We start from the raw sequence: 26627 nt of genomic DNA, 5'->3' as shown, positions 1-26627 counted from the left end.
AAAGTCACCCAATTTAATAGTTCATAAATCTTGATTAGCTTAAAGATACACAATATTTGTTTATACAATTTAAGGTACAGCAATATCTTAGCTAGTCTTTGAACTCTTCCCTCTTGGAGCCCTTTCTTATACGTATAGCGGGGAAGGCAAATATTTATATATTTGAAAACTCTAGAGCTACTTAAGTATTTGTTGTAAGCAAACAGTATTTCCTTCAGACTCTTCCCTCCCTTCAATATCATCAATGCCACTTTTGGGAGAAAGTTGTATCTGAGAGTCCTTGGAAACAAGTATCCTTTTATTAATTCTTAACATTTATAAACTGAATGATCGGCTTCTTGGCTATGTAAGCAATTACAAGGAGGTAAGATACAGACAGTTGAGGAAATAAACAAACATAAGATCAATTACATATAATAAGACTGACATTCTAAATGGAACTTACTCTGACATGAAAGTGCTATCATATTTAAAATTATACATATTGGGTTGCTATACAAGTCTGGGTACTGTTGCTTTATTGGAAGGCTGTTTAAAATTCATCAATACCTTAAAGCTACATCTATGAAGTTTGCACATAAGCATGTATGTTTCAAACTGAGAAAAATGGAGTTCTCACAGAAGAAATCCTATGAAAAAATGGTCCTTTAATGTTGGCCTTATTGTTAGCTTCCTGGGTAGCAAGGATGTCTTGCACAACAGTATGTCTTATGAAAAATTAAAGCAAAACAAATACCGTTGTTCAGTAAAAACCTTACCAATTCCATTTATAAATTCAACTTGCAAGTATTTTCCATTGCACATATAAATCTTGTTACCAAATAATCTTCTACACATTCTTTAAATTTTTTAAATGAATAAAGGGAATACACTGTAAAATCAGTAAATGTTTTCATCTAAGGCTTGAACAATTGATAATTATGCCCATTTGTTTTTAACTTTTGTGTCAAAGTATTAATTTTCTCTATGTCAAAGGACTTTTAGATTTAGAATCACATACAAACATTGAGAGTGCTTTGGTTTCATTAAACTCATCTTACTTAGTTTCAGCCCTTTATACCTCCTTTTATCTTATTTTTTAAATTGGCACATAATAATTGTACATATTTATGAAGCATATAGTGGTTTCAATACATATGATGTATAGTGATCAGATCAGAATAATTAGCATATCCATCATCTCAAACATTTATCATTTTTTGTGTTGGGAACATTCAATATCTTCCTTCCAGCTATTTGAAACTATATAATAAATTATTTTTAACTATAGTCATCCTACAGTGGTGTGGAGAGCTAGAATGTGTTCCTCCTATCTAGTTGTAATTTTGTGTCCTTTAACAGATTTCTCTCTGTCCCCACCTTTCCCCGATTTTTGTCTAGAATCCTCTGCTCTTTTTACTTCTAGGCAGACTTCCTTTTTGGACCCTTTTGTGTTTGGTTTCTGAATCTTGCCTCTTTTACTTTTTAGTACTCAGGGCAGAAATATTTCCCCTCCCTTCTTTTAGATCTCTAGCTTTGCCTTTTACTTTACCACTCCTTGTCTGTCTTTTCTGTTTTGGTCATTTATTACCTCTGGTCATGGTTTGGGCTGAACAGTGGCCAAGGAGCCAGCATCACAGGTGTTCTCTTCTAAGTATGGTCCTGTCTCCTTAGGATGAGCCTGGTTATTTTCCTTATCCACGGAGGTATAAACAGTACCATCTTGATTATCCTCACACTCCAGCCCATGATTTAGGTCATCTATGGATTGTCATTTCTTTCTCATTATCTCTTTGTATCACTACTATTTGTTTCAAAAATAGCTTTTAATATTATCTGAAATCAAGAGATTCTTATTTTAAAATATATATATTCTGTGTTATATTTTTACTGGTTCTCCTACCTGAGTCCCTAATATTTCTTTTTCTTTTTTTCAGATGGAGTTTTGCTCTCATCACCCAGGCTGGAGTGCAGTGGCGCGATCTTGGCTCACTGCAACCTCCGCCTCCTGGGTTCAAGCGATTCTCCTGTTCTCCTGCCTCAGCCTCCCAAGCAACTGGGATTACAGGGACCCACCACCAGGCCCAGCTAATTTTTTTGTGTGTTTTTAGTAGAGATGGGGTTTCACCATGTTGGCCAGGCTGGTCTCAAACTTCTGACCTCAGGTGATCTGCCCACTTTGGCCTTCCAAAGTGCTGGGATTACAGATGTGAGCCACTGCGACTGGCCATTTGAGCCCCTAATATTTCTTTCAGATTTTACTCAGCATGTCTGGGGGGAAAGGAAGTATATGCAGTACATTTGAAAGGTGGACCATATTTATTCCTGAGCTAGCTCACTTTGGGCCTTTCTGTGTCCTTACATGCTCATATTCCCCCACAGCAAAGGCATTTGTATTGCACAAGTCTGTTCAGATTTACGATGATCTCACAATGTCATTCAGGGACAGAATCCCTCAATGAATCAGAGAAAAAGAGGGCTAAGTATTGTTGGCACAGGGGATTGTGCTTCTAGTAAGCACAGGTGAAATTCTCCCTTCCTTCAAATGCGCTTTGTGGTAAAGCTCTATCTGTTTTCTGGACTCATACTCCTTCAAAGATGATAGAGGGAATGCAGGCAGAGGTGAGACTTGGAGCAGTGCTTCTCAAACTCTGTTGAGGATGTGAGGTCTCTATTCTTCTATAAAATGAAGTAAAAATTAGTTTCTAGAAAACTGAAATGAAAAACAGGCCCACAACAACATCCCCCTACTTTTTTATTATTAGAATAGACAGACACAACATTAATTGGCCAAATTGCCTTACAAATTTCTAAACATGGACTCTCCATATCTATACTTAACCAGTACTGGTTGGGGGACCATACTTTCACAGCCAGTTTAGGACACTTCTACCCATACCAGATAGAAAGTGCTTAATTTTCAAAAACCAACTCCATTAGCGGGTAGGGGTGTGGGAGGGTGGGTTTGCTTTACTTGAATTTAGAAAATCCTGCAAGTATAGGGGAAATCTGTTAATGAGCTAAGACTATACAAAGATTCTTAGTAGAAAATAAAGTTTATGCTTGCTGTATCATAACATGATCTGTGCAGATATGCATCCTAAGGCTTAGAAAAGAAAGCTTTCGAAGAATGGGTGAATTTAAAATCAAGAAGCTTAAAATTTCCTTCCCCAAATATGCTCTTCACAGAGATAAAGGCTTTCTCCCTGGCTCTGTCTAAATATAAGTAAGCACCTTGGAAAACATTGAGTCAGAGCCCTTTTTACACCCTTGCATGTTGCTTCTTTAATGTTTTGTCTGCCCACTGCCAATTGATCTCAAATAAGTCTAATTTTTGGAAGGAATTTCACTCACATTCATGGATCCTGGATTCTTCAGGAGCTTGGAGCTTCTCCTCTGTGATAAGAAAGCACTGCATAAGATAGGAAGTCAATTGGGATTAGAATTCAATATGTCAGCTAACTCAGAAATCCCAGTACAGAATTTAGCACTCCTGGTCAACGGGTACTCTCCAGGGATCTTGGCCTCCAGAAATCAATTATTGGATTACATCCATCTAACCCAAGAGTGGGTTTGATGGTGGCTGTTTTTATTTTCTATTACGAAGAGAGTGATAATGTTTATTTTATGAGGATAGATGGTAAAAACAATCTTTATTTCAAAAATAGTATCAGTTCTGTTGAATGATTTTGCGTTCCACAGGATTAATTTTCAAGATATTTGAATTGGGAAAGCTGAAATGACTATAAAAAGCATGTAGTGCCTTAAGTTTTTTGGAGTGAAATGAAATGTGCACCCATTTAAGACTTTCATTTAACTCAGACACTTAAAATATCGAGAAAATAAATGACTTCTCTTGGCTAATTGTCTTATGTACAATAAAATTGAGGGTAAGTATTAGGTAAAAGGTAAGTGGTATCACTGGATTTCCTCTCTAAGAAGAGATCCAGTGACAGTTTGTTTTCATGGTGCACTTTAGAAATTGTGATTGTGCTGGTTTCTCATTTAACTTTACAATAATTTATTATGACAAGTAACAGAAAGTAGATAACAGAGTTTAAGTGGTTTATACTTTCATACTTCTATGTTGTGTTCCTGTCTTACAGACTTTTATAGTATTGAATAAAGGGAAGGCCATCTTCCGGTTCAGTGCCACCTCTGCCCTGTACATTTTAACTCCCTTCAATCCTCTTAGGAAAATAGCTATTAAGATTTTGGTACATTCATATCCTTTTTCAAGTGATTAATATTAACTATTTGTACATGATCTGTAAGCACTTTATAGCTAAATATCAAATTAAGTTGGGAAATGTCCATATTATATAGTTTTCATCACTCTCATTTTGCATCTTTGTCATATTAGCCTCATTCTTAAAGTTCATTAATCACATAGACATTACTGAAACATGCACTCTTTAACATTTTATATATTATATATAAACATGTATTTATGTACTTTTGTTATCTTTCTAAAAACACTTATATGTATTGAATCCTACAAATCTAAAGTAAGATAACCATGTTTACCTCTACCATCTTTATACAAAGTTTCTGATGGTGTAGAATTTTCAGTGAGCAATGATATGATAACAGAAAAATCTACTTCCAGACTCAAGTTTATCCATAGTTATGATATAAAACACTTCAGTGTATCTTAGAATAAACCTTTAAGTATATTTTCTGTCAGAGAATGTCAGGAGTCTTTGGCCAGTACTTAGTTAATTCTTGAAATTTCCTGATGATTTTTGTGAAGGAAGTACTGGAATATTGGCTGAATTTCAAATTCAAGTCATGAGTATGATGCTGCCATGCAAAACTGTTTGCTTAGTAAAGACTCCAGAAGTTAATGAGAGAAGTTGGCATATATTTCCAAATGGTCTTAAGGGATTTGGTTTCATGATTCCCATTGGTGTTAAAAAGGACTCCACGACTAAATTCATTTGTTAATCAATTTAGGAAAACAATTCACTTCTGATTGTATCTTGTTTGATAGCTTTGACAATAATAGATATTAAAATACCACTATAATTATCATAAGCTCATACTTTTTTTAAAAGGATTCTAAAATTTAAACGGCCATTCTAATTTTAATATGACAGCAAGAAATTTCTTTAGTGGTATAAATATGCTATTACTAAAATTAAAAGATTTGAAACATAAAAATCATATGATACGGTTTTTACACTTACGGAAGTTTCCTTGTCCCAGTTTGTATTCCTAGCGCCATCATGTGGTCATTTGATGAAAACTTTCTTTTTCAATTACGGAAAATTTTTGTTTTGGCAGTAAACTATAGTGGAAAGAATATTGGATCTTAATGTAGGAAACTTATATTCTAGTCCTGGACCCTTTATCTGATTCCTCTAGAGCTTAGTAAGGCCTTATTTCCCTGATTTTTAAAATATAGTGATAAACTAATTTTTAGGGTCCCTTTCAGTTTTATAATTCTGTTATGTCTGTTCATTTGTTTTAGCTACCACTTAGAGTATATTTACTTATGTACCGTGACTGTTCCAAGCATTTCCAATATATTAACTCATTTAATCTGCATGTAGAAATGGTTACATTACAAAATGAGTACATTATTAGCTCCATTGTAGAGAAGTAGGAAGAGATACAAGGCAATGGCACAGAGAGGTTGAGTCTCTTGGCCAACATCACTTTGCTATGTTGAATTTTAATTACATTCCCATCATGTTAAGTGTCAACCTTCAAGAATATTCACTTTTAATGTTATCGAATGCTGCTGCACTTGTATAAACTCAGTCAAAATAGAGCAACCCAACAATTAGCATCGTGCTGTACTTTGACTACAAATTGTTTTCATGCGTTGAACTATGTTGGATGTGTTTAAGAAATTACAATATTGCAGATAAGTGGCCTTCCTCAACAATTTACTAGTTCATTCACCTGAATGAGCTCAAGTCAATACTTTCTGCTGAAAAACTGCAACTCCAGGTAGCACAAAAATAGTCTTCCCACTGAAGTTCTCTGGGAGGTGAATATATTGATTTAATAATAGTTGTAAAAACAACACCTTATACTGATATAATGCTTTCATATACATTACCTCATTTAATCTATACAAATACTCAGTGAAGGTGATATTATTACCCACATTTTACACATGAAGAAATTGAAATGTAAGGAGATTAGATGACTTGCCCACAATGCATTTATCCCTGAATTTTGGCTAAGCTGCCGTTTGGGCTTTTCAATGTTAGCTTTTTGTAATATAACACTTGGATTTTGATTTTCTTTTGTGTGTTCCTTAACAATAACCTACATTATTCAGCATGCTAATTATGTGCACTATTTTGACAAACTGTGTGTTTATGACAATGAGTAACCCTCCTGATTGGACAAAGAATGTAGAGTAAGTTCAACTTATATTTTTAATAACATATATACATTTGGGATTTTGAAACTGTGTCTTAATGTAGTCTTAAAATAAAACTGAAGAGCATTTTATTAAAGTCATTCCTAGACAAAATTACGCAGCAAGAGGACAATGCTCATTGGCCCTCAGGCCTGCTGGCGTTATACTGATTATCACTCTCTTTTGCCTGTACCTGGTGTTCACCTGAAGACCACCACTCTTGGACATTTACCCCTTTTTCTTTAAAATCTACAGTAGCCAAACCAAATGTGGTCAAAGCAATTGCAGAAAAGAGCCAATATGGTAGACATTGGTTCCAGTTAAATTCCAGATAAATACATTGAATCAAGAATCAAAAAGGGTTAGTTACAAATGCCATGTGAAAACAACATTGAACCTCGCAAAGTTTTCATTTCCATCAGGCACATTCACTTCATGTCAGGCCAATATAGTTCCAAGCGTTGTCACCAACAAATTGAAAAATAATCCAAAGTTTCAGGGTTGTAGAACTTGAAAATTCAGTAGACTGAAGACTAAACTAACAGAAGTGGAACTTTTTGTAGAGCTTTCAGAAACCAGAAGCATTACTAACTATATTGATGATCTCTCTGTTCTGGGGATACCTTCGAAGCACAGAAGCCAGATTTGTGATAACTGAAGTTGGGCTACTCTAACCATAGCTGCTCACCTGCCCACACTTCCTATTTGTAATGCCTGTTACTATACAGCTGCTGACCCATAGCAACTACAGAAGTATTAGGTTGGTGTAAACATAATTGTGGTTTTTGCCATTACCTTCAATTGAAGCTAATGTTTGCACCAACCTATTTCCAAGAGTGTCCACCAACATTTGCACCAACCTATTTCCAAGAGTGTCTCCTTTCCTAGACACTTCCAGGCCGAAACCAATAAGAAACATGACATCTTGAAGAAAATAATAAATTTTATATACAAAAAAATTCTAAAGTATTGAAGTTAATATGGGAGGCCCCACAGGTTTTCAGTCGCCCTAGTTTTCTTGTGATTTTATGCCACTCTCACACCCCAATTTCTGAGTAGAAGATTTAAACTTTGGAAACACCTAAGTTTCTGAATTATCAGAAGAATTTTATTCTAAATTAAATTTTTACTTCTTATAACCCTAGAAGTATTTACTTTGATTTTAAAGAAGTCCTTGTTCCAAGCAAGTTAAATTATCTTGTAGAAAAAAAAAAAACACGTGCTAATTTGTCAATTTCCTCTCATTCTTAGAACACCATTAAACTTGAGATTTTTTTCCCTAAAAGAAAATCATTTCATGCTTCTGCAATATTATTGATTGGCTATTCCATCATGTAAACATACTAAATATTTCTCAGGAGACTATATTTACATAAATACCAAGACATTTCAGACAATGGCTAAATAGATTTCATATACCTTGTATTTCTCACACTACTCTTAAGACACTTTACGAAACAACTCTTTGTGTTAGGAAGCTGAATTTAAATTTAGGGCTACATTTCATTTGTATGAAATTAAAATCCATCTGCTTAGTTTTCTTTTTTAGTATTTATCTATTCCACTGATGGAGTGATAAGAAATTGGTATGCTATGAAAAAACACTGTTACTTTATCACATTTTTTGGATGCTTGTTTTCAGATACACCTTCACAGGAATATATACTTTTGAATCACTTATAAAAATTATTGCAAGGGGATTCTGTTTAGAAGATTTTACTTTCCTTCGGGATCCATGGAACTGGCTCGATTTCACTGTCATTACATTTGCGTAAGTGCCTTTTTTGAAACTTTAAGAGAGAGCATAGTTTGGTTTTCCATCAGTGCTTATGCTTTTAAGAATAGGCTTGCTTTACCTGTAGAATATTTTGGTGTGATTTATACATTCAAACTCTGGATTTCAATTTAGCACAACAAAGGTCTAAGTGGAATTTCACTATAGCATGAAGGCTTTGCAGTAGTTGAAAACTACAATTTTCACACGTAGCATCTGTCAGAAAATTTCACATATGCCACTCTTCCACACACACATGCACAAACACACATATGAACACACACAATCTAATGTCAAAACACAAGCATATTTGTAATACATCTGTGAAAATAACTTTAAAAATTACAGCCACAAAACAATTCTATTGGCTACACAAATTTGCAATGACCTTGCTGATATTACACACAGCTTCTTTTATTGGTTTGGTAGAATAATCAAAAGTAAGTATCTACTAGCATCAAAACGATCTGACAAATCAAACTAAGAGAAGAAAGAAGATACTTGAAATATTATGTTTTTAATATATTAAATTACTGATTTCTAAGACCTGTAGAGGAATACATTCTCTCTGCCTCTTTCTGTTTCTCTCCTGACCCCTTTTCTTTCTTCTTTTCTTCTTTCCTTTTATGGCTCTCTTCATCTCTTTAGTCTGAACATAAACTTCCTTATCCTTATCTCCTATTCATATCCACTCAGTAATATGCACAGTTTATGCACCCCAATGCTTTTTTTTCTAGTGGCAAACTTCCTCAGGAAGAGACCCAGAAAAATAATAGAAAACCGTTCCAGACTAAGTGAAAGTAGAGTGTAGAAGGAGGCAGCCCAACAACACTCACCCTCATCCTTCCTTCAGGAGCTGATTTTTTGGCCTCTAACAGTTGTGATGCAGTGGATAGGAGCAGGAGAGGTGGCACTGATATACTCAGGACTCCGAATGTCTGGTCTTAATTTCCTATCTGATCAGGATGAGCCAATTCTTTGCTAGGCTCTCTGGTCACAGCTCAAAAGAAGGCCTACAGGACTTCTATTTCTTAAGAACAAAATGGCAGTAACAATAGGCGCAGCATTGGACCCTCATCAAGTATTGTTCTTAATTTGCTTAACTTTTATTTAAAAGTTACACTAGGAAAATCTTATCTCATATATAAAAGCAGTAAGGCAAACTGCCTTTTCATGCCTAAATTTCTGTTGGGTGATTTCATATATTTTTTTCTAACTAAAACCCTAAACCATAGCCAAGATTTACTTTCTTTTTACAAGTTACACATGATGTTGGTTGCATTGCTTTCCAGAGTGACAACAAGGGTGCCTACTTTATGAAGTTTACATTTAGCTAATGGCCTTAAATTATGTGAACAAAGATTATTGATGGAATCTAATTCCTGATTTGCCACTTATAATATTTATCATTTAAAATCACCGAGAAGGTCTTTATAAAAGACCCATGCAAGTAATATAAATCCTGCTAAAATCTTGAATAATTCTGATTTAATTCTACAGGTTTGTAACAGAATTTGTAAACCTAGGCAATTTTTCAGCTCTTCGCACTTTCAGAGTCTTGAGAGCTTTGAAAACTATTTCTGTAATTCCAGGTAAGAAGTGATTAGAGTAAAGGATAGGCTCTTTGTACCTACAGCTTTTTCTTTGTGTCCTGTTTTTGTGTTTGTGTGTGAACTCCCTATTACAGGTACGTCACAGAGTTTGTGGACCTGGGCAATGTCTCGGCATTGAGAACATTCAGAGTTCTCCGAGCATTGAAGACTATTTCAGTCATTCCAGGTGAGAGCAAGGTTAGATAACGAGACGGACCCATCATGTGATTCAGCATCCTTCTCTGCTTGACATTCAGTTTTACAGAAAATCAGGAATCATAAGACTAGGTGTTTCAAAGAAAATGATTCTTATTGTTTAGACATAAGCTTTATCAGCCTTGGAGTTTAACAATGTCTTATGTGAGATACTGTAATTTGAGGTCAAGGTGACCTGCACTTACAAATATCATGGGGTTTTTTTTTTCACCATGTTAGTTTTATCGAGAATTTGCTCCCTTTTAAATGTACCAATCTGTAATTTCTTATTCATTAGAGTCATTAATGACTATGTGTATACAATGCAAATCTTCTAAGTTTTTTGCTAACAAAAGAGAAGGGAATAAGACAATAAAGAATAGTGTGAGTCTGCATGGAGGATTTATTATCTTAAGGCACAATTATACTGCAGACCATTTTCGGTTGTACAGCAAAATCTTTCCTACTTATAAATAGGAATTTTAAAATATTTATTCAGGTATTTTGTTATAAAACTGACCTCTGACCCTAATAAAAATATGAGACAAGTTTCAGTAGCAAAAAGGAAAAAGACAAGGCCCTTTCCTTAATATAGGCTCCATGAAGAACATGAACCTTCCATTACTCTATCTCAACATAATGGGATATGAATCTTCATTTCATTGTTTAAATCATTACATTTCTGGAGTTTATCTTCATAAGTTCTTCCCCTTCAATGAAGTGTTGCTTCTCCACTAGCGTTGCAAACATTCTTGGATTTATGAATGAAATCTATGTTTTCAAGAAAATTGTGTGAAGCTTTTATTATTTCACACGTGTTAAGTCTTCATAGTAATAGACTTCTTTCTTTCAGGCCTGAAAACCATTGTGGGGGCCCTGATCCAGTCTGTGAAGAAGCTCTCAGATGTAATGATCCTGACTGTGTTCTGTCTGAGCGTATTTGCTCTAATTGGGCTGCAGCTGTTCATGGGCAACCTGAGGAATAAATGTATACAATGGCCTCCCACCAATGCTTCCTTGGAGGAACATAGTATAGAAAAGAATATAACTGTGAATTATAATGGTACACTTATAAATGAAACTGTCTTTGAGTTTGACTGGAAGTCATATATTCAAGATTCAAGTAAGAATTATTGTTATGTACATTTCCTTAAAAAGTAGAATTGGATTGTTTGTAACACAAAGGATAAATACTTGAGGGGCTGGATATCCCATTTTACATGATGTGATTAGCACACATTGCAGGCCTGTATCAAAACATCTCATGTACCCCATATATAGAAACACCTACCATGTACCCACAAAAATTAAAATTTAAAATTTAAAACTAATGAAATAAATAAAACACCCTCTAAAAAAGAATTACTATCATGTATATTTAGTCTTTTCATTGCTAATGTGCCTTCCATCTAGGAATGAAAAATATTTTTAAATGATTACATAACAAGACGTGATCTTTTAGAAAATTACCTAATCAAACTATTTAACAATATTTAAAATTATATTTTATTTGGTATTTCTACCCCCTGGATTTTAAATAATAGATTATTTATATTTCTGGAACTAAAAGAAGAATTTTGTTAATCACCTTATCAATGGCTTACACATACATTTAACAATTTTGTTCATAACTACTCTAGTTTTGACTCCTAAATGCCACTTTCTATTTTATCATCATTTGGAAGGCTGAAGAATTCAGCTAGAAAGAATTTTCCTAGGATCCTTGGTTGCTATACATTCTTCCTGTGGTGATTGATATAATGAAAGGAGATAAAATATGTGAATGCCCTTTGCGAATTCTACAATACTATGCAAATGTAACTCATTATACATTAATTACACAATGTCTTTAATGTATCAGAAACTGTATAGTACACTGGGGAAAATAATGGAGGTAATGCATGGCTTCAGAGTGTTATAGTTTAATAGATTATTTTATTACCTTAAGGAAATAAAGTGATACCTAAAAGTAAATGTTATTCTTACATTTAAAAAGTAGTATTACATCAAAAAGAAGAAAATTACAGTTAATAAAGCTTCAGGAGACAGTAATAGAAAATGTTAGTTGGGTGCAGTGGCTCACACCTATAATCCTAGCACTTTGGGAGGCTGAGGCTGGAGGATCACTTGAGGCCAGGAGTTTGAGACCAGTGTGGGCAACATAGTGAGACCCCTTCTCTACAAAAAAAAAATATATAAATATATATATATATATACACTTTTTTTAATGAGTTGGGTGTGGTGGCATTTACCTATAGCCTCAGCTACTAAGGAGGCTGAGATGGGAAGATCACTTGAACCTGGGAGGTCAAGACTACAGTAAGCCATGATCACGCCACTGAACTCCAGCATGGTTGACAGAGTAAGACTCTGTCTCACAAATAATAATAATTGTGCTAATACCCTTTCTCTTTTGAAAGTGACAATAAAAAGTGTGTAAGTTTCCTCTCTCTTTAATTTTAGAATCTGCCAGTAGTGATATTTCAAAAGCAAGGAGAGTTAGAACATGATTAATAAGAAAAGGAAAGGTCCTTTTTAAGGAAAAACATTAAACCTATACAACTTAGATTTTAGATGTTCTTGAATATAGTATATCTTTATTATTTTAAGGTGATGAATAACATTTTGGAAAAAAAGAAAAAACTTCAATGACTGTGTGGAACAAACAGGATTAATTACAGAAAGTTACTAGTTGTTTGATATTTATTAAAGTAATGATAGCATAGTTTAAAAAGCAAGTACTAATCAGTGTCTCCTTATAGTTATAAATCTGGAAAATACCTTGGGTTGATATGAATGAACTCTTCCATGACATTCAGTGATATGCTAATAAATAATTTACAAACAGTTGAAAATCTTTAGATTTAGTTGTAAATCTTTAGTTGTTAATCTTTAGATTAAGAACAGTGTCTGAGCAATACGCAAATGTTCCTTATTCACTTGATACGATGCCAGTAGGTCCACTTCAATCACCAGCTCCCTGAAATCTGTTGTTTGTTTGTTTTATCTAATACTGACTATGAGGGTTATTTAGGGTTCATTCTCTCTAGGGAAAATTTATTGGACTGCATTTTTCCAATACTCGAAGTAAAATAAATAATATCTGAAGTCATTTTCAGCTCTAAACATCTATGGTTCTTATTTTAAACCAAATGCAAATATAAATAAAATGGTTCATTTCTGAAAATAATAGAAAATTAAATTTATTAAAATTAAAGATAAATATTATAACTGAAAAATTATATTTTCCTCAGGTTAAGGCTGATCATTAAGGTTAGATCATTGAATTTAATGGGCAAAACTTCATTTATAAATATGAGATATCAAAAATTCATCCAGAAACTATTATAGTCCTTTCTCTTTGTTTAATTTTAATTGAAAGTTAGGAAATACTATGTCAACTTTCCTGTCTAGGTTCAAGGAAGTCAGAATATTAGAAATAAAAATGATATTTTTCCTTATGTGCTTCTGTGTCCTGTACAGAACTATGTATGGAATAAATTCCTCAGAAAACTTAGCATCTAGAAAATATATCTTCTTACAAAATCCAACATTGATTGTTTAATTCCATGTTTTTCTCTTTTTGTCTTTTATTTACTTATTCATTCAATAAACTTTACAGAAAGGCTACCTGGTCTCAAACAAACACTAATATAGAAATAATTAATGATTGGGACTTTCTAGGAGGAATATTTGTAATTAAATAATTACAATATAGTAGTGTCATCCTAAGAATAATTCAAGTATATACAGGTTACTGGTAGCACAGTGAGGGGAGTTCTTAATTATGTCAATATTTAGTAGAAAGAAAGTTGAAAATACCAAGGAAAAAGTTATAGAAGAACTGGACGTTGCAAGAAGCCAAGGAGTTTGCAAGAAACAGGAATCTTTGAGATAATGTAGTGTTCACCTATAGTCATTATTTTAGCTTTAGTATTTAAGACTTTTTAAAATTGCTTTCATTTCAGTTGTTGATATGATTTATGCATATCTTACTATAAGTTGCCTATATTCTGGAAAATGTGAGAATATAAGTTATACTTAATTATTAAAATGTATGGTGTTAAAAATATAGGTGAGAGGACCAGAAAATATACTATTCTTTTATTTTGAAATATGTGGCTGTTTTGCGAAAACAAAGAAATTCCTGTCATTCCTGTCTATTTTTACTGAATGAATTTTTTTCGTGAGAATGGTGAATAAATGCTAATACCTTTTTGAAAGATTATGTTAATACCTGTCATTATCACTAACTTTACATTCATAATGAAGAAATACTTTGCACTGTAAAGTGTCTAAAGTATCTTTGCACTGTATCTAATCTAATGCCATTTCTTCATAATGAAGAAATACTTTGCACTGTAAAGTATCTAGATAGAATATCTAGAATTTGGAGGGAGAAGAGACAAATACTTGTGCCTTTGAATGAATTATATATTTAAAATTACTCAATAAACTTAAAAGTAGAACCTGACCTTCCTGTTCTCATTTGAGTGTTTTTAACAATGCAAATGTTCATCATATGACTTTCTTTTTTCAAACAGGATATCATTATTTCCTGGAGGGTTTTTTAGATGCACTACTATGTGGAAATAGCTCTGATGCAGGGTAAGTCAATAATTTGTGTGTATCTGTGTATATTTGTATGTACACATACATATGTGTATCTTTTCTCTCTTTTTATAGAAACTGAAGATAACAGCCAACTAATTTTATTGACATTAATTTGCTATATGTAAGGTTTTTGATAAAGTATGAGATTATGTAAATATTAGGTAAGATTTATGTTTTCTAAAACAAGAAGTAATACTTTTAGACACATGCACACGTATGTTCATTGCAGCACTATTCACAATAGCAAAGACATGGAATCAACCTAAATGTCCATCAATGATAGGCTGGATAAAGAAAATGTGGTACATATACATCATGGGATACTATGCAGCCATAAAAAATAACTAGATCATGTCCTTTGCAGGGATATGGATAGAACTGGAGGCCATTATCCTTAGCAAACTATTGCAGGAACAGAAAACTAAGTACCGCATGTCCTCACTTATAAGTGGGAGCTAAATGATGAGAACACATGGACACATATAGGGAACAACACACACTAGGGCCTACCAGAGTGTGGAAGGTGGGAAGAGGGAGAGGATCAGGAAAAATAACTAGTGGGTACTAGGCTTAATACCTCAGTGATGAAATAATCTACACAACAAACCCTCATGACACACATTTACCTATATAACAAACCTGTACATGTACGTACCCCTGAACTTCAAATAAAAGTATAAAAAAAGAGAAAAATATCTATTAAACACCTACTGTATATAACAGCAAACATACAAAAAGAGGAGTAATCCGGTTCCTACTTTTTTAGGAGTATATAATAATAACAATGTTGTTCTTTTAAATAAGTATATTGAGCTATAAACTCTGGAGACTCCATAGTAGTAAAAATGAAATGGAGATGTTGAAAATGCAAATTATCAACAAAAATTATTTTGTAAAATATTATTAGAAACGCTGCACCATATTTTAATGATGACACCAAGTAGCTAATAAGACTATATGCAGTCAAAAGTTGGGAAATAGATTAGTTACTTATTTGTCAAACTTTTATTTTGAAATACCAAATCTTTCTGACTAGGCAATATTATAGCATAGTATCAGAGTAAAAAGGCAGCAGAACGACTTGTAATACTTTCTTTTACCCCACTTGCAGCCAATGTCCAGAGGGATATATGTGTGTGAAAGCTGGTAGAAATCCCAATTATGGCTACACAAGCTTTGATACCTTCAGTTGGGCTTTTTTGTCCTTGTTTCGACTAATGACTCAGGACTTCTGGGAAAATCTTTATCAACTGGTGAGAACTAAAGAACCACACTCTCCATTTAAGTAAAAGTATACAAGAAAACCAATTGAGTTATGAAATTAAAACCGGATGATAATATAGTAGAAAGAGCAGAACTTGAAACGAGACTTGAGTTCCTCTATCCTATTGATTATAACACATATTGAGCAGAGTGATGCCAAAGATTGCAATTCTCTCCCATTTCTTCTTGGCTCAAAACCTGTTCCCTACCCTTCTCAGACACAGATTGTCCTAAACAGAAGGCACATTCTCCCTTCAGCCCTATCTACCCCCTCAAATATTATCCCTCAGGTGGGAAGTAATGAAAATGAAGAAGCAGATATAGAAAGGTAACTTTGGTCTGTTCCTTGACTTTCCTAAAGGCTCAGGTCTTTAATGGAGGACTCCATGGCATTTTATTGACTGTTTCATTCTTGGTGAATACAAAAATTCTGCCATAGAAATCATAGTGTGAATGCATAAGCTAGGAGAGAAGGAAGAAGCTGAAGTTAAAGAAACAATAAAAAAAAAAAGTACAGGGTGCTATGACCAACATAATTACTATTTATATCTGAGTTTTGCTAGACACACGAGTAAATTGAAAGTTGAAGCCACCACTTAGTGAAATAATATTGAGAAATAATTCTGATATTTTTGTTTGCAGACATTACGTGCTGCTGGGAAAACGTACATGATATTTTTTGTGTTGGTCATTTTCTTGGGCTCATTCTACCTAATAAATTTGATCCTGGCTGTGGTGGCCATGGCCTATGAGGAACAGAATCAGGCCACCTTGGAAGAAGCAGAACAGAAAGAGGCCGAATTTCAGCAGATGATCGAACAGCTTAAAAAGCAACAGGAGGCAGCTCAGGTAAAGCTGCCCTGTCTCATGGCACTGACCTTTTATCGTTCTGATTGTTACATAATATTGAAGAGAAAGTGAGTACCTAAGAGCAGGTGGTGGTATGAGGAATTAATAATGATTTCTATATTTTGATGATCCACTTACTTTTATTTAGTTTAATTATTTTATTTATTTTGAGATGTGTATAATAATAACCACAATAGAACTCTCTCATGCTATTTTAATCATCTTAAGATTCTCAAAGTAAAGGGAAAATGTTATTTTGGGGTATTTTCAAGTGAGAGACTTTTATTCAGTGAGTAGACTGGCATTAGGAGGAAATCATCTTTTCTTAGAACAAGAAATTATTGGTTATCATATGAAGAGTTGCTCCTCTAGTTCTTAAACATAGTCTCCTTTTTTCTTTAACTAAAAATATGTTGGCTTTTAACGTGGTTGCTTTATTACCTTTATAAGGAAGTGATCAAATAATATAATGATCTCTGATATAGCAGCATCCAATAGATATATGAATGTTACCAATCTTACACAGATTGACCATCTAAAAAGGATTACTTGTTTTTATAGTGAAGTGTTAGTCCTCACAGTGTGATAAATCATAAAATGCCTCTCCTATCTCTCTCATCTTTCTGTTTAGCATACAAACTTATTGTCTTTACTAAAGAAGAAAGTTATTTCAGAAATATTAATTTATATGCAAGAGTAATTAATTTATCAAGGTTACCCTGGGAATCATGATAATAATAAAAAAGTGTCAACTTAGTACCAGTACAAGCTATAATCAAAAAGCATTGTTTTATTCCATGCCCATGTGCCCCTTAAGAACCAGTACTGATTTGAAGATGGTGGGGACAGTTTTTGGAGAACTGGATGGCTTATCTTGCTCAGCAGAAACTATTGATTCTCCCTTCCCCATTCTTCTGGATATTGTGGATGGGTGAGAAAGGGATTTTATAACTGGCCATAAATAGGATTAATAATATTTTGAGGGTATTGGACAATCCAATTTCAATAACTAGAGAAAGGACCTCAGGTCCTTATCCCATTCCCCTGCCTTAAACTCATCAGCTTTTCTTCCATACTCCAGTTTCTTTTTCGGAGAAAAGAAAACAACACTAATTAAATACCAATTTTTAAAGTAAATCAAATCCCAAAAAGTAATGAATTTATTTTCTTGTTGATACATGATGGATATTTTTGAATACGTGGTCTGTGGGGCATTAACAGAGACATAATAAATGTTACCATGGAGCAAACCAAATTATCTCCAAAAGCCTTCATTAGGTAGAAAGAAAAAAAAAACTCCTCTTATACTTGCAGAGAATCTTCTCTGTGAGATGATCTTCAGTCAGTTCAATATATTTTTTAAAAGCCATGCAAATACTTCAGTCCTTTCAAAGAAAGATACAGTCTCTTCAGGTGCTATGTTAAAATCATTTCTCTTCAATATAGCAGGCAGCAACGGCAACTGCCTCAGAACATTCCAGAGAGCCCAGTGCAGCAGGCAGGCTCTCAGACAGCTCATCTGAAGCCTCTAAGTTGAGTTCCAAGAGTGCTAAGGAAAGAAGAAATCGGAGGAAGAAAAGAAAACAGAAAGAGCAGTCTGGTGGGGAAGAGAAAGATGAGGATGAATTCCAAAAATCTGAATCTGAGGACAGCATCAGGAGGAAAGGTTTTCGCTTCTCCATTGAAGGGAACCGATTGACATATGAAAAGAGGTACTCTTCCCCACACCAGGTATGGCACTGCTGAGTTTACTGATGCATGGTTGAAAATTAAAACATGGGAGAGAGGGGGAGAATTAGAAAATGGACTCAGGAATTTTTATCAACTGAATCGACCACTGTTGTGTTATATTTAAACCCATCCCTTCTTCACATAGTTATGCAAAAACTTTACTCCACAGATATGTAAGTCTACAGCTTGGTGTAGTTAAGATAACACCAAGTTGACAGTCAGGAGAACTGGACTGTCATTCTGATACTGTCTGCTGATATTTGTCTATAACTAATGACATTTAATCTTTTTGATCCTCAGCACTTTTAAGAAAAAAAAAATGTGGAACTCCGGATAGTCGATCAGGAATGTCCTTAGGTTATTTTATGATTTTATGTTGTTTTTCCCCCTAACTTCTTTATAAGTCACCATGCATGCTTCTGAAAATATTAGTCATGGTACACTTGATCAAAAGGCACATGACTCTGAATTTCAGAAGTATGAAATTCAAGTTCCAACAATACAATGCCTTATAGGTGAAAAAGAAATAATTATTAAAGTGATTTTAGAAAGGTGGACTAAAGTAAATTGTGAGGAGTTTTGAAAGTTTTTGAAAGACAAGATCCATAAAAACCAAGGTGGCCTTGTTAAGGTCGTGGTGCCAGTGTTCACTGAATGTTTACCACGTCCATTGCCATATTCTAAGGATGTTTCCCTTTGAACTTGAGAAATGGTTGTTCAGGGTGTGTGTGTGTGTGTGTTTCAATATGTTAAGGTTGCAATCTATCTCCTCATTCTTTAATCCCAAGGGCTAGAAACCTTCTTTTATCAAGGTAATTTAATTTAATGTGAATGCACATAAAATGAGAATGATAATCAAAAGGAATGAACCATATTCTGTTATGAATGCTGAAATCTCCTTCTACATAATCTTGCAAAATGAAATCACATTCAAAGGTCCATATTAATATGACTTTATTTGTTTGCTCTTTCAAACTTCTAGTCTTTGTTGAGCATCCGTGGCTCCCTATTTTCACCAAGGCGAAATAGCAGAACAAGCCTTTTCAGCTTTAGAGGGCGAGCAAAGGATGTGGGATCTGAGAACGACTTCGCAGATGATGAGCACAGCACCTTTGAGGATAACGAGAGCCGTAGAGATTCCTTGTTTGTGCCCCGACGACATGGAGAGAGACGCAACAGCAACCTGAGTCAGACCAGTAGGTCATCCCGGATGCTGGCAGTGTTTCCAGCGAATGGGAAGATGCACAGCACTGTGGATTGCAATGGTGTGGTTTCCTTGGTTGGTGGACCTTCAGTTCCTACATCGCCTGTTGGACAGCTTCTGCCAGAGGTGATAATAGATAAGCCAGCTACTGATGACAATGTAAGGAAGTTTTAAATAGTTCAGGCATGGCTGGCTCACTATTGCTGCACCAGCCAGTGTTTCTACAGAACGGCAACCTTGAGAATGATTCCTGGTTGGTCACGCTGTGAATGCACCTGCATCTTGTAATATCTTTAATAGACTAACCAACTAAAACTTAAAACCTTAGCAGTCTCCTGCACAAACCTGAATGCATTTACTTATTAAAAGTGCTAAGGATTGATTAGACACAATAATTACTGCCTCCAGTTGGAGGATTTGCTATATACCCACACTGAATTTAGATAGCAGGACATTCTCTAAGGCTCTGGTATAAAAGTAAATGAATGATTCTATGTTTAAGTGTCAAGGGTGTATAATAAATCTTTCCAATGGATTCTTCAAGATCTCTGCTTTAGTTTAGATTTTCAAAAACACTGTGCTTAAGTAGATAGCTTCATTGTTACCTTAATACTCCTAGTACTCATATTTTTCTTACTAAAAAATGCTGATATAGGTCTTCTCAAAATTAATCTAAATGAAGAGACACAAATACATTATTAATACAGACAGATAAAATAATTGTCTGTGTACAAAGGTATGTTATGTGTTTGTGGATGTATACTCAGATGAGGAATTTCTAAACAGATGCTGCCTCTTCTTAGACTGTTTACTCACTTGGAAATATATCAGCATGAGGAGGCATGACTAAGTCAGAATTAGATGACTTATTGCTTTGGTACCCTGGATGAAACTGTTGTCCATGCAGCATGTGTGTGTTCTTTTTAACATAGAGTTTGTGTTGTCAATGACCATCTACATCTTGTGTCCAGAAAATAAGATGGCAGCTAAGTGTGTTGCAATCATTTATACTTCCTTAAAATTAAATAGCTACCTTCTCAAAAATCAAGTGCCTTGATCACTTGTAGGACTTTTAAGTTACTAGGCTTTTACTATTAGTTCAGAAATAAGGGTAATAACTGTTAAATATATCTCTTAAGAGTTTTATCAACTATATTAAAATTATTTTGTATTTTATAAAATTATGAAATCAGGAAGTTAAAATCTTGGTTTTTGCTGTATGACTAAATGGTTAACAGTTTGAACATTCCAGGCTAATGATACAATAAGTCAGAAATATCTGCCATCACCAATTGAATATGAAAGTGCATGATGCATGTGTTTCATGAAATTCACTGTGTCACCATTTGGTTGTTTGCTTGTCATATTGCTCAAATTAATTGTTTAATGCATTAGCATTTTTTTTTTTTACAGGGAACAACTACTGAAACTGAAATGAGAAAGAGAAGGTCAAGTTCTTTCCACGTTTCCATGGACTTTCTAGAAGATCCTTCCCAAAGGCAACGAGCAATGAGTATAGCCAGCATTCTAACAAATACAGTAGAAGGTTGGTAACAAATTCTATTTTCGTTTCAATTATTTTCACCAAACTTATATTGTCTCATTTCAAACAAATATATTTGTGAGTTGGGAATAGTGCATTCTAATGAAAAGACAGTAAGTCTAATTCAAGAGCTGTTATTTCTTATATCTACTCAGATATTCTAGAAGCCTTAACAATTTATTTTAAAATGAGTGATATTGGACTAAGAATGTTTTCCTAACTGTGTAGCAACTCTTTGAAAATGCAGAACAAAGCATTTCTGTTAGGGGTTTCTAATCTCATTAGTCATAGTGACCCTCTTTTTGTTCCATTAGCTTAAGACTTCAGCAGTACAGCCCTTTTCAGCCTCATCCTAAGTACTCTCAAGATTGTAGAGGAAGAGCAGGTCATTTTCACAAAATAAAAACAAGCTAAAAAGATGATTCTTGGGTCACATCAATCCCTATTCTAGCTCTCATAGTCTGAGGTTGACAATGTAGAGTCATTCACATAGGGTTGCACATACAATATCTACACCACCCTAAACCATGTTCCCATTGAGACGTCACATGAAAGACCACTCATTTAACTTGAGGCCAAGTGCTGAGCCACAATGTCAGTGCATAAGACAAAAAACTACCCATTGTTACCTGGGCTCTATGTGTGTGTCTGATGAAATATCCTTGGGAGGTTTAGAGTAAACTGTAATTTTTTAACAAGTACAAAAAAGGTTGTCTCTGTAACAAAAATGTGCTGATTACTGAAAATAAGTTTAGTGGATATGAAATAAATGTGTGTGTATAAAGTATACCTTTCGGTGGTTCTTCTTTTTTTTTTTTCTTAATCTAGAACTTGAAGAATCCAGGCAGAAATGCCCACCCTGTTGGTATAAATTTTCCAACATATTCTTAATCTGGGACTGTTCTCCATATTGGTTAAAAGTGAAACATGTTGTCAACCTGGTCGTGATGGACCCATTTGTTGACCTGGCCATCACCATCTGTATTGTCTTAAATACTCTTTTCATGGCCATGGAGCACTATCCAATGACGGACCATTTCAATAATGTGCTTACAGTAGGAAACTTGGTAAGCATATTGGAAGGTAAATGTGTTTAGTCTTCAAATTTTCTGCTTGAAAAACTGTTTACATTGAATTGCGTATAGCAGTCTTTCAACCATCCTTCATGCTTCCTGGCCCCTGCAAAATCACAATTATATTTAGCTGGCTATACTCTACTTTTTTGCCAAAAATAATGACCCTTAATGTGCTCACAAAAACTGAGAAAGGCATAGGCCTACAGCACTACTTGAAAAGTCAACAGCAATATTTATAATTTTTCAGGATCCAGAAGTAGCTCATAGATTAAGAACATACTTTTTGAGATATTATTACAATTTCCCTTACTGTAGAAGACTAAAATAAAATTGTGGATCTCTTTTATCCTTCTTAGTCATCATCACTGCAAAAAATAATTTAACAACTCAAAAATGTCTCCAGCTTTTCTTCTTCCAGGATCTAAGTAGTACATGTATTGTTTATCCATCTATTCTATATCAAAACCATGAACTATTGAAAACCTCCAGTACATTTTGTGTGTTATATGATTACGAAGGTCATTTTTGGTGAAGATTGCCACTTAATTTTTCCTTTTTGTGCTTCAAAAACATAAATTATTAAAGTGTTTGCCAGTCAATTCAACTTAGGAATACTAGCTTTTATTTGCTGAAGGAAAGAGCTAGCTAAAGTAATTTATGCATTTCCTGTAATATTTGGTTTGAAGTTTAGGATTTTTGATGGTAGAAAACAAAAGCATCATGCATAACAACCTGCATTTTATTAGTTATATTTTTGAAGTTCTACTATTTATACTACAGAAGTAAATTTATTTTTTTCATGTGCATAACAAAGAATGACAATAGTAATGCACCTAGTATAATAGATAAGAATGTATAACTCTGATTTGAGGGAAATAGGAATAAGCTTATAGATAAATAAAAGTGCTCATGGGCAAAATGTTGTCAGTACTTGTGTTATATAAAGTCTGGACAAAAAGGTAGTTTGGTATAATGGAAAGAGCACTGTTAAAAATAGATGACTTGGGCTGGGCGCAGTGGCTCACGCCTGTAATCCCAGCACTTTGGGAGGCCGAGGCGGACGGATCACGAGGTCAGGAGATCGAGACCATCCTGCCTAACACGGTGAAACCCCGTCTCTACTAAAAATACAAAAAATTAGGCGGGCATGGTGGCGGGCGCCTGTAGTCCCAGCTGCTCGGGAGGCTGAGGCAGGAGAATGGCGTGAACCCAGGAGCTTGCAGTGAGCCAAGATGGCACCACTGCACTCCAGCCTGGGCGACACACTGACACTTCGTCTCAAAAAAAAAAAAGATGACTTGTACTCAAATCCTAGTTTTGCCATTTTCTTGCTGTATGATATCAAGCAAGTCATTCCACCCATCTGAAGACCTTAGTTTCCTTATCTGTAAAGTAATAATTGTATATTATCTACTTCGCATTTCCACAAGGATAAAATTAAATAATGTATATGAAAGTCTTTCATCAACTACAAATTGCCATACAAATTTAAGTTAGTAATAGAATCATTGTGGGAAAATAGCATAAGCATTATGTTCTAAGAGCAAATCTTATGTCATGTATGTTATTATCTGGTGGAATTAGATTAATTTTGTTTTGATCTTAGGTTTTCACTGGGATCTTTACAGCAGAAATGTTTCTGAAAATTATTGCCATGGATCCTTACTATTATTTCCAAGAAGGCTGGAATATCTTTGACGGTTTTATTGTGACGCTTAGCCTGGTAGAACTTGGACTCGCCAATGTGGAAGGATTATCTGTTCTCCGTTCATTTCGATTGGTAAAAAAAAAAAAAAAAAAAAAAAGCACCAAATTCAAAAACCTTTCTAACAATCAGGGTTCTTGCATAGCAATGTCATAGTTTTTTTTGCCACACAACCATTAGCATTGTAAGTTTTTCTGTAACATTTGCATTGTCAAAAACTTTTCCTACATGGAAAAAAATTCTCAATTATTTACGAAAACCTTTATTTCAAAGAACATAGTTACGTAAAGGTTAACGTATTACTCAGTTGCTATTTTCACTAAGTATTGCTTCTAGAGATTACTACAGTTAATATTTCTAGACCTAAGAAAATATTTTTAATGAAAATGCATCACCTTTTAATAGTAACTTGAAAATATATATAGCCCTTTGTAGCAGTGGATGAAAATCAGATGTAAGATGTGCATGCAGAAACTTTTTCTAATTGTCTCTGGAAAATATGCATCTTGCGAAAGTCAAAGGAGAGAAAGTCTGTAGGATTACGAAGCATGCCCATTAATTCACACATATATCCTTACAAGTCAGGAAAATAATTGTAGAATTATAGGAAATATTCCAAGTTTTTCAATGCAGGTGGATGTAACTACATGAATACCCCTAAGGAGCATTAATGAATAATGAACACTTTTCTCTACTTATATCAGGGCTCAGTATGATGTTACTTTGCACACTACTGGCAAATTAATATCTTTCAGCAGAGATATTTCAGATTCAGATGTTAATATTATAATGTCCGGCCTTAGAACCACCTTTATAAAACAAATTAAGAACAGTTGGATTCCAAGTACTCATTAAAAATTCACTATAAGAGGCCTGGCTTGGTGGCTCATGCCTGTAATCCTAGCACTTTGGGAGACTGAGGCAGTTGGATCACTTGAGGTCAGGAGTTCGAGACCAGCCTGGCCAACATGGTGAAACTCCGTCTCTACTATATATATATTTAACCAGGTGTGGTGGCACGTGCCTGTAGTCCCAGCTACTTGGGAGGCTGGGGCAGGAGGATCACTTTAACCTGGGAGGCAGAGGTTGTAGTGAGCCAAGATCACTCCTCTGCACTCCCGCCTGGGTGACAAAAGAAAAAAAAAAGAAAAGGAAAGAAAAATAATTCACCGTCAGAGAAAATGATCTACATGGTTAAAATATGGAAAATCCAGCTTTTCCTAGGGAGTCCAAAAATTAGCCATGAGCCTGAGATGGTTAGGGCAGATCAGATATTGTAAGATATTGAATTCTAATTACCATTTCTAGGTAAAGCTCAATATATATAATGCTTTTAAGAATCATACAAATATATATTAATCTTTCATTTTCCAGCTGCGAGTTTTCAAGTTGGCAAAATCTTGGCCAACGTTAAATATGCTAATAAAGATCATCGGCAATTCCGTGGGGGCTCTGGGAAATTTAACCCTCGTCTTGGCCATCATCGTCTTCATTTTTGCCGTGGTCGGCATGCAGCTCTTTGGTAAAAGCTACAAAGATTGTGTCTGCAAGATCGCCAGTGATTGTCAACTCCCACGCTGGCACATGAATGACTTCTTCCACTCCTTCCTGATTGTGTTCCGCGTGCTGTGTGGGGAGTGGATAGAGACCATGTGGGACTGTATGGAGGTTGCTGGTCAAGCCATGTGCCTTACTGTCTTCATGATGGTCATGGTGATTGGAAACCTAGTGGTATGTACCCACTTAAGATATGTATTTTGGAAATACACCAGCATGGCACATGTATACATATGTAACTAACCTGCACATTGTGCACATGTACCCTAAAACTTAAAGTATAATAAAAAAAAGAGTATAATGTAATGGTGACTGTTTTGTCAAAAAGAAAAACAAACTATGATTATTGGTTTAAAAGTCCATTACCTTGGATATATTATCACTTTAACAACACAGCAATATAGCAGTGCCCCTGCATTTTTTATACCAAATTCTATTTTGTCACTTTATCACATTTTTTTATGTGAATTACAATAGAGTATCATATTGAGATGAGCCTAAAAGGATGTGCTGGGACCATTTTATAAATTCAGAGCCAAGGAAGAGAGAAGTCTAAAAAAAGTAGAAAGAAAATGCAAAATTACCATCCAGACTAGGACTAAAAAGTGGTGTCTTTAAGAGCTCATAATGCTTGTGCCATTTCTTTGCCCCATTGCAGCATATGATATTCAATCACTCTATGTCATATGGCAGATGCACTAGCCAACCTGAGTTCATCAGTTCTCGAATGGCTAATGATGCCTGAGATTACCATAATGGAGTAACTGATCAATCTTTATCTCTCTTAAATTTGGAGTGTTACTGTTTATAGTATAGTAATATATAAAATATTCTAAAGGTATGTACATTCATGTGCCAGTCTCATGGAAATATGAGAGATTATTCATAAACAGCTCTACTTAGTCAACAATGAAGTATGAGAAATATAATAGATTAAGAAAACAAGTGTCAATGCCTATGTTAAGCTCCTAATCTTCATTCTGAGTTGTAATGGTTATTTTTCAATTGACATCCAATTTAATATCTTTGTTTATTGAAAAATTATAGAATGCATTTAAATGCATACTTGGAAACATTAGTGATTTTTAAGAATTCTCGTACTGTACACATATAAATCTGTTTTCTTCTAGTCATACAATTTTAGAGTTAACAAAACCTTAGATTAG

General features: G+C 34.5%; 1 protein-coding gene across 6 annotated transcripts in view; it reads left to right on the top strand.

Annotated features, from left to right (window-relative positions):
- SCN1A (sodium voltage-gated channel alpha subunit 1) overlaps positions 1–26627 on the top strand; it is a 139737-nt gene that overhangs the window by 65266 nt on the left and 47844 nt on the right. The window contains exons 4-17 of one of the 6 annotated variants that reach the window (XM_063595432.1): positions 4086–4206; positions 6268–6355; positions 8001–8129; positions 9820–9911; positions 10773–11042; positions 14464–14527; positions 15645–15786; positions 16439–16645; positions 18095–18376; positions 19359–19655; positions 20994–21126; positions 21952–22190; positions 23806–23979; positions 25279–25635. In XM_063595432.1, coding sequence (XP_063451502.1) covers positions 4086–4206; positions 6268–6355; positions 8001–8129; positions 9820–9911; positions 10773–11042; positions 14464–14527; positions 15645–15786; positions 16439–16645; positions 18095–18376; positions 19359–19655; positions 20994–21126; positions 21952–22190; positions 23806–23979; positions 25279–25635 — 2595 coding nt within the window. Of the gene's footprint in view, positions 1–4085; positions 4207–6267; positions 6356–8000; positions 8130–9819; positions 9912–10772; positions 11043–14463; positions 14528–15644; positions 15787–16438; positions 16646–18091; positions 18377–19358; positions 19740–20993; positions 21127–21951; positions 22191–23805; positions 23980–25278; positions 25636–26627 lie in introns of all 6 variants that reach the window. The other 5 variants (XM_063595430.1, XM_063595428.1, XM_063595431.1 and 2 more) reach the window with 5 other exon arrangements.

Source organism: Pan paniscus, chromosome 13 (genome assembly GCF_029289425.2).
Source record: "Pan paniscus chromosome 13, NHGRI_mPanPan1-v2.0_pri, whole genome shotgun sequence".
NCBI lineage: Eukaryota > Metazoa > Chordata > Mammalia > Primates > Hominidae > Pan > Pan paniscus.
Note: the sequence above shows the minus strand (reverse complement) of the source record. Positions and strands in the feature narration are given on the sequence as shown.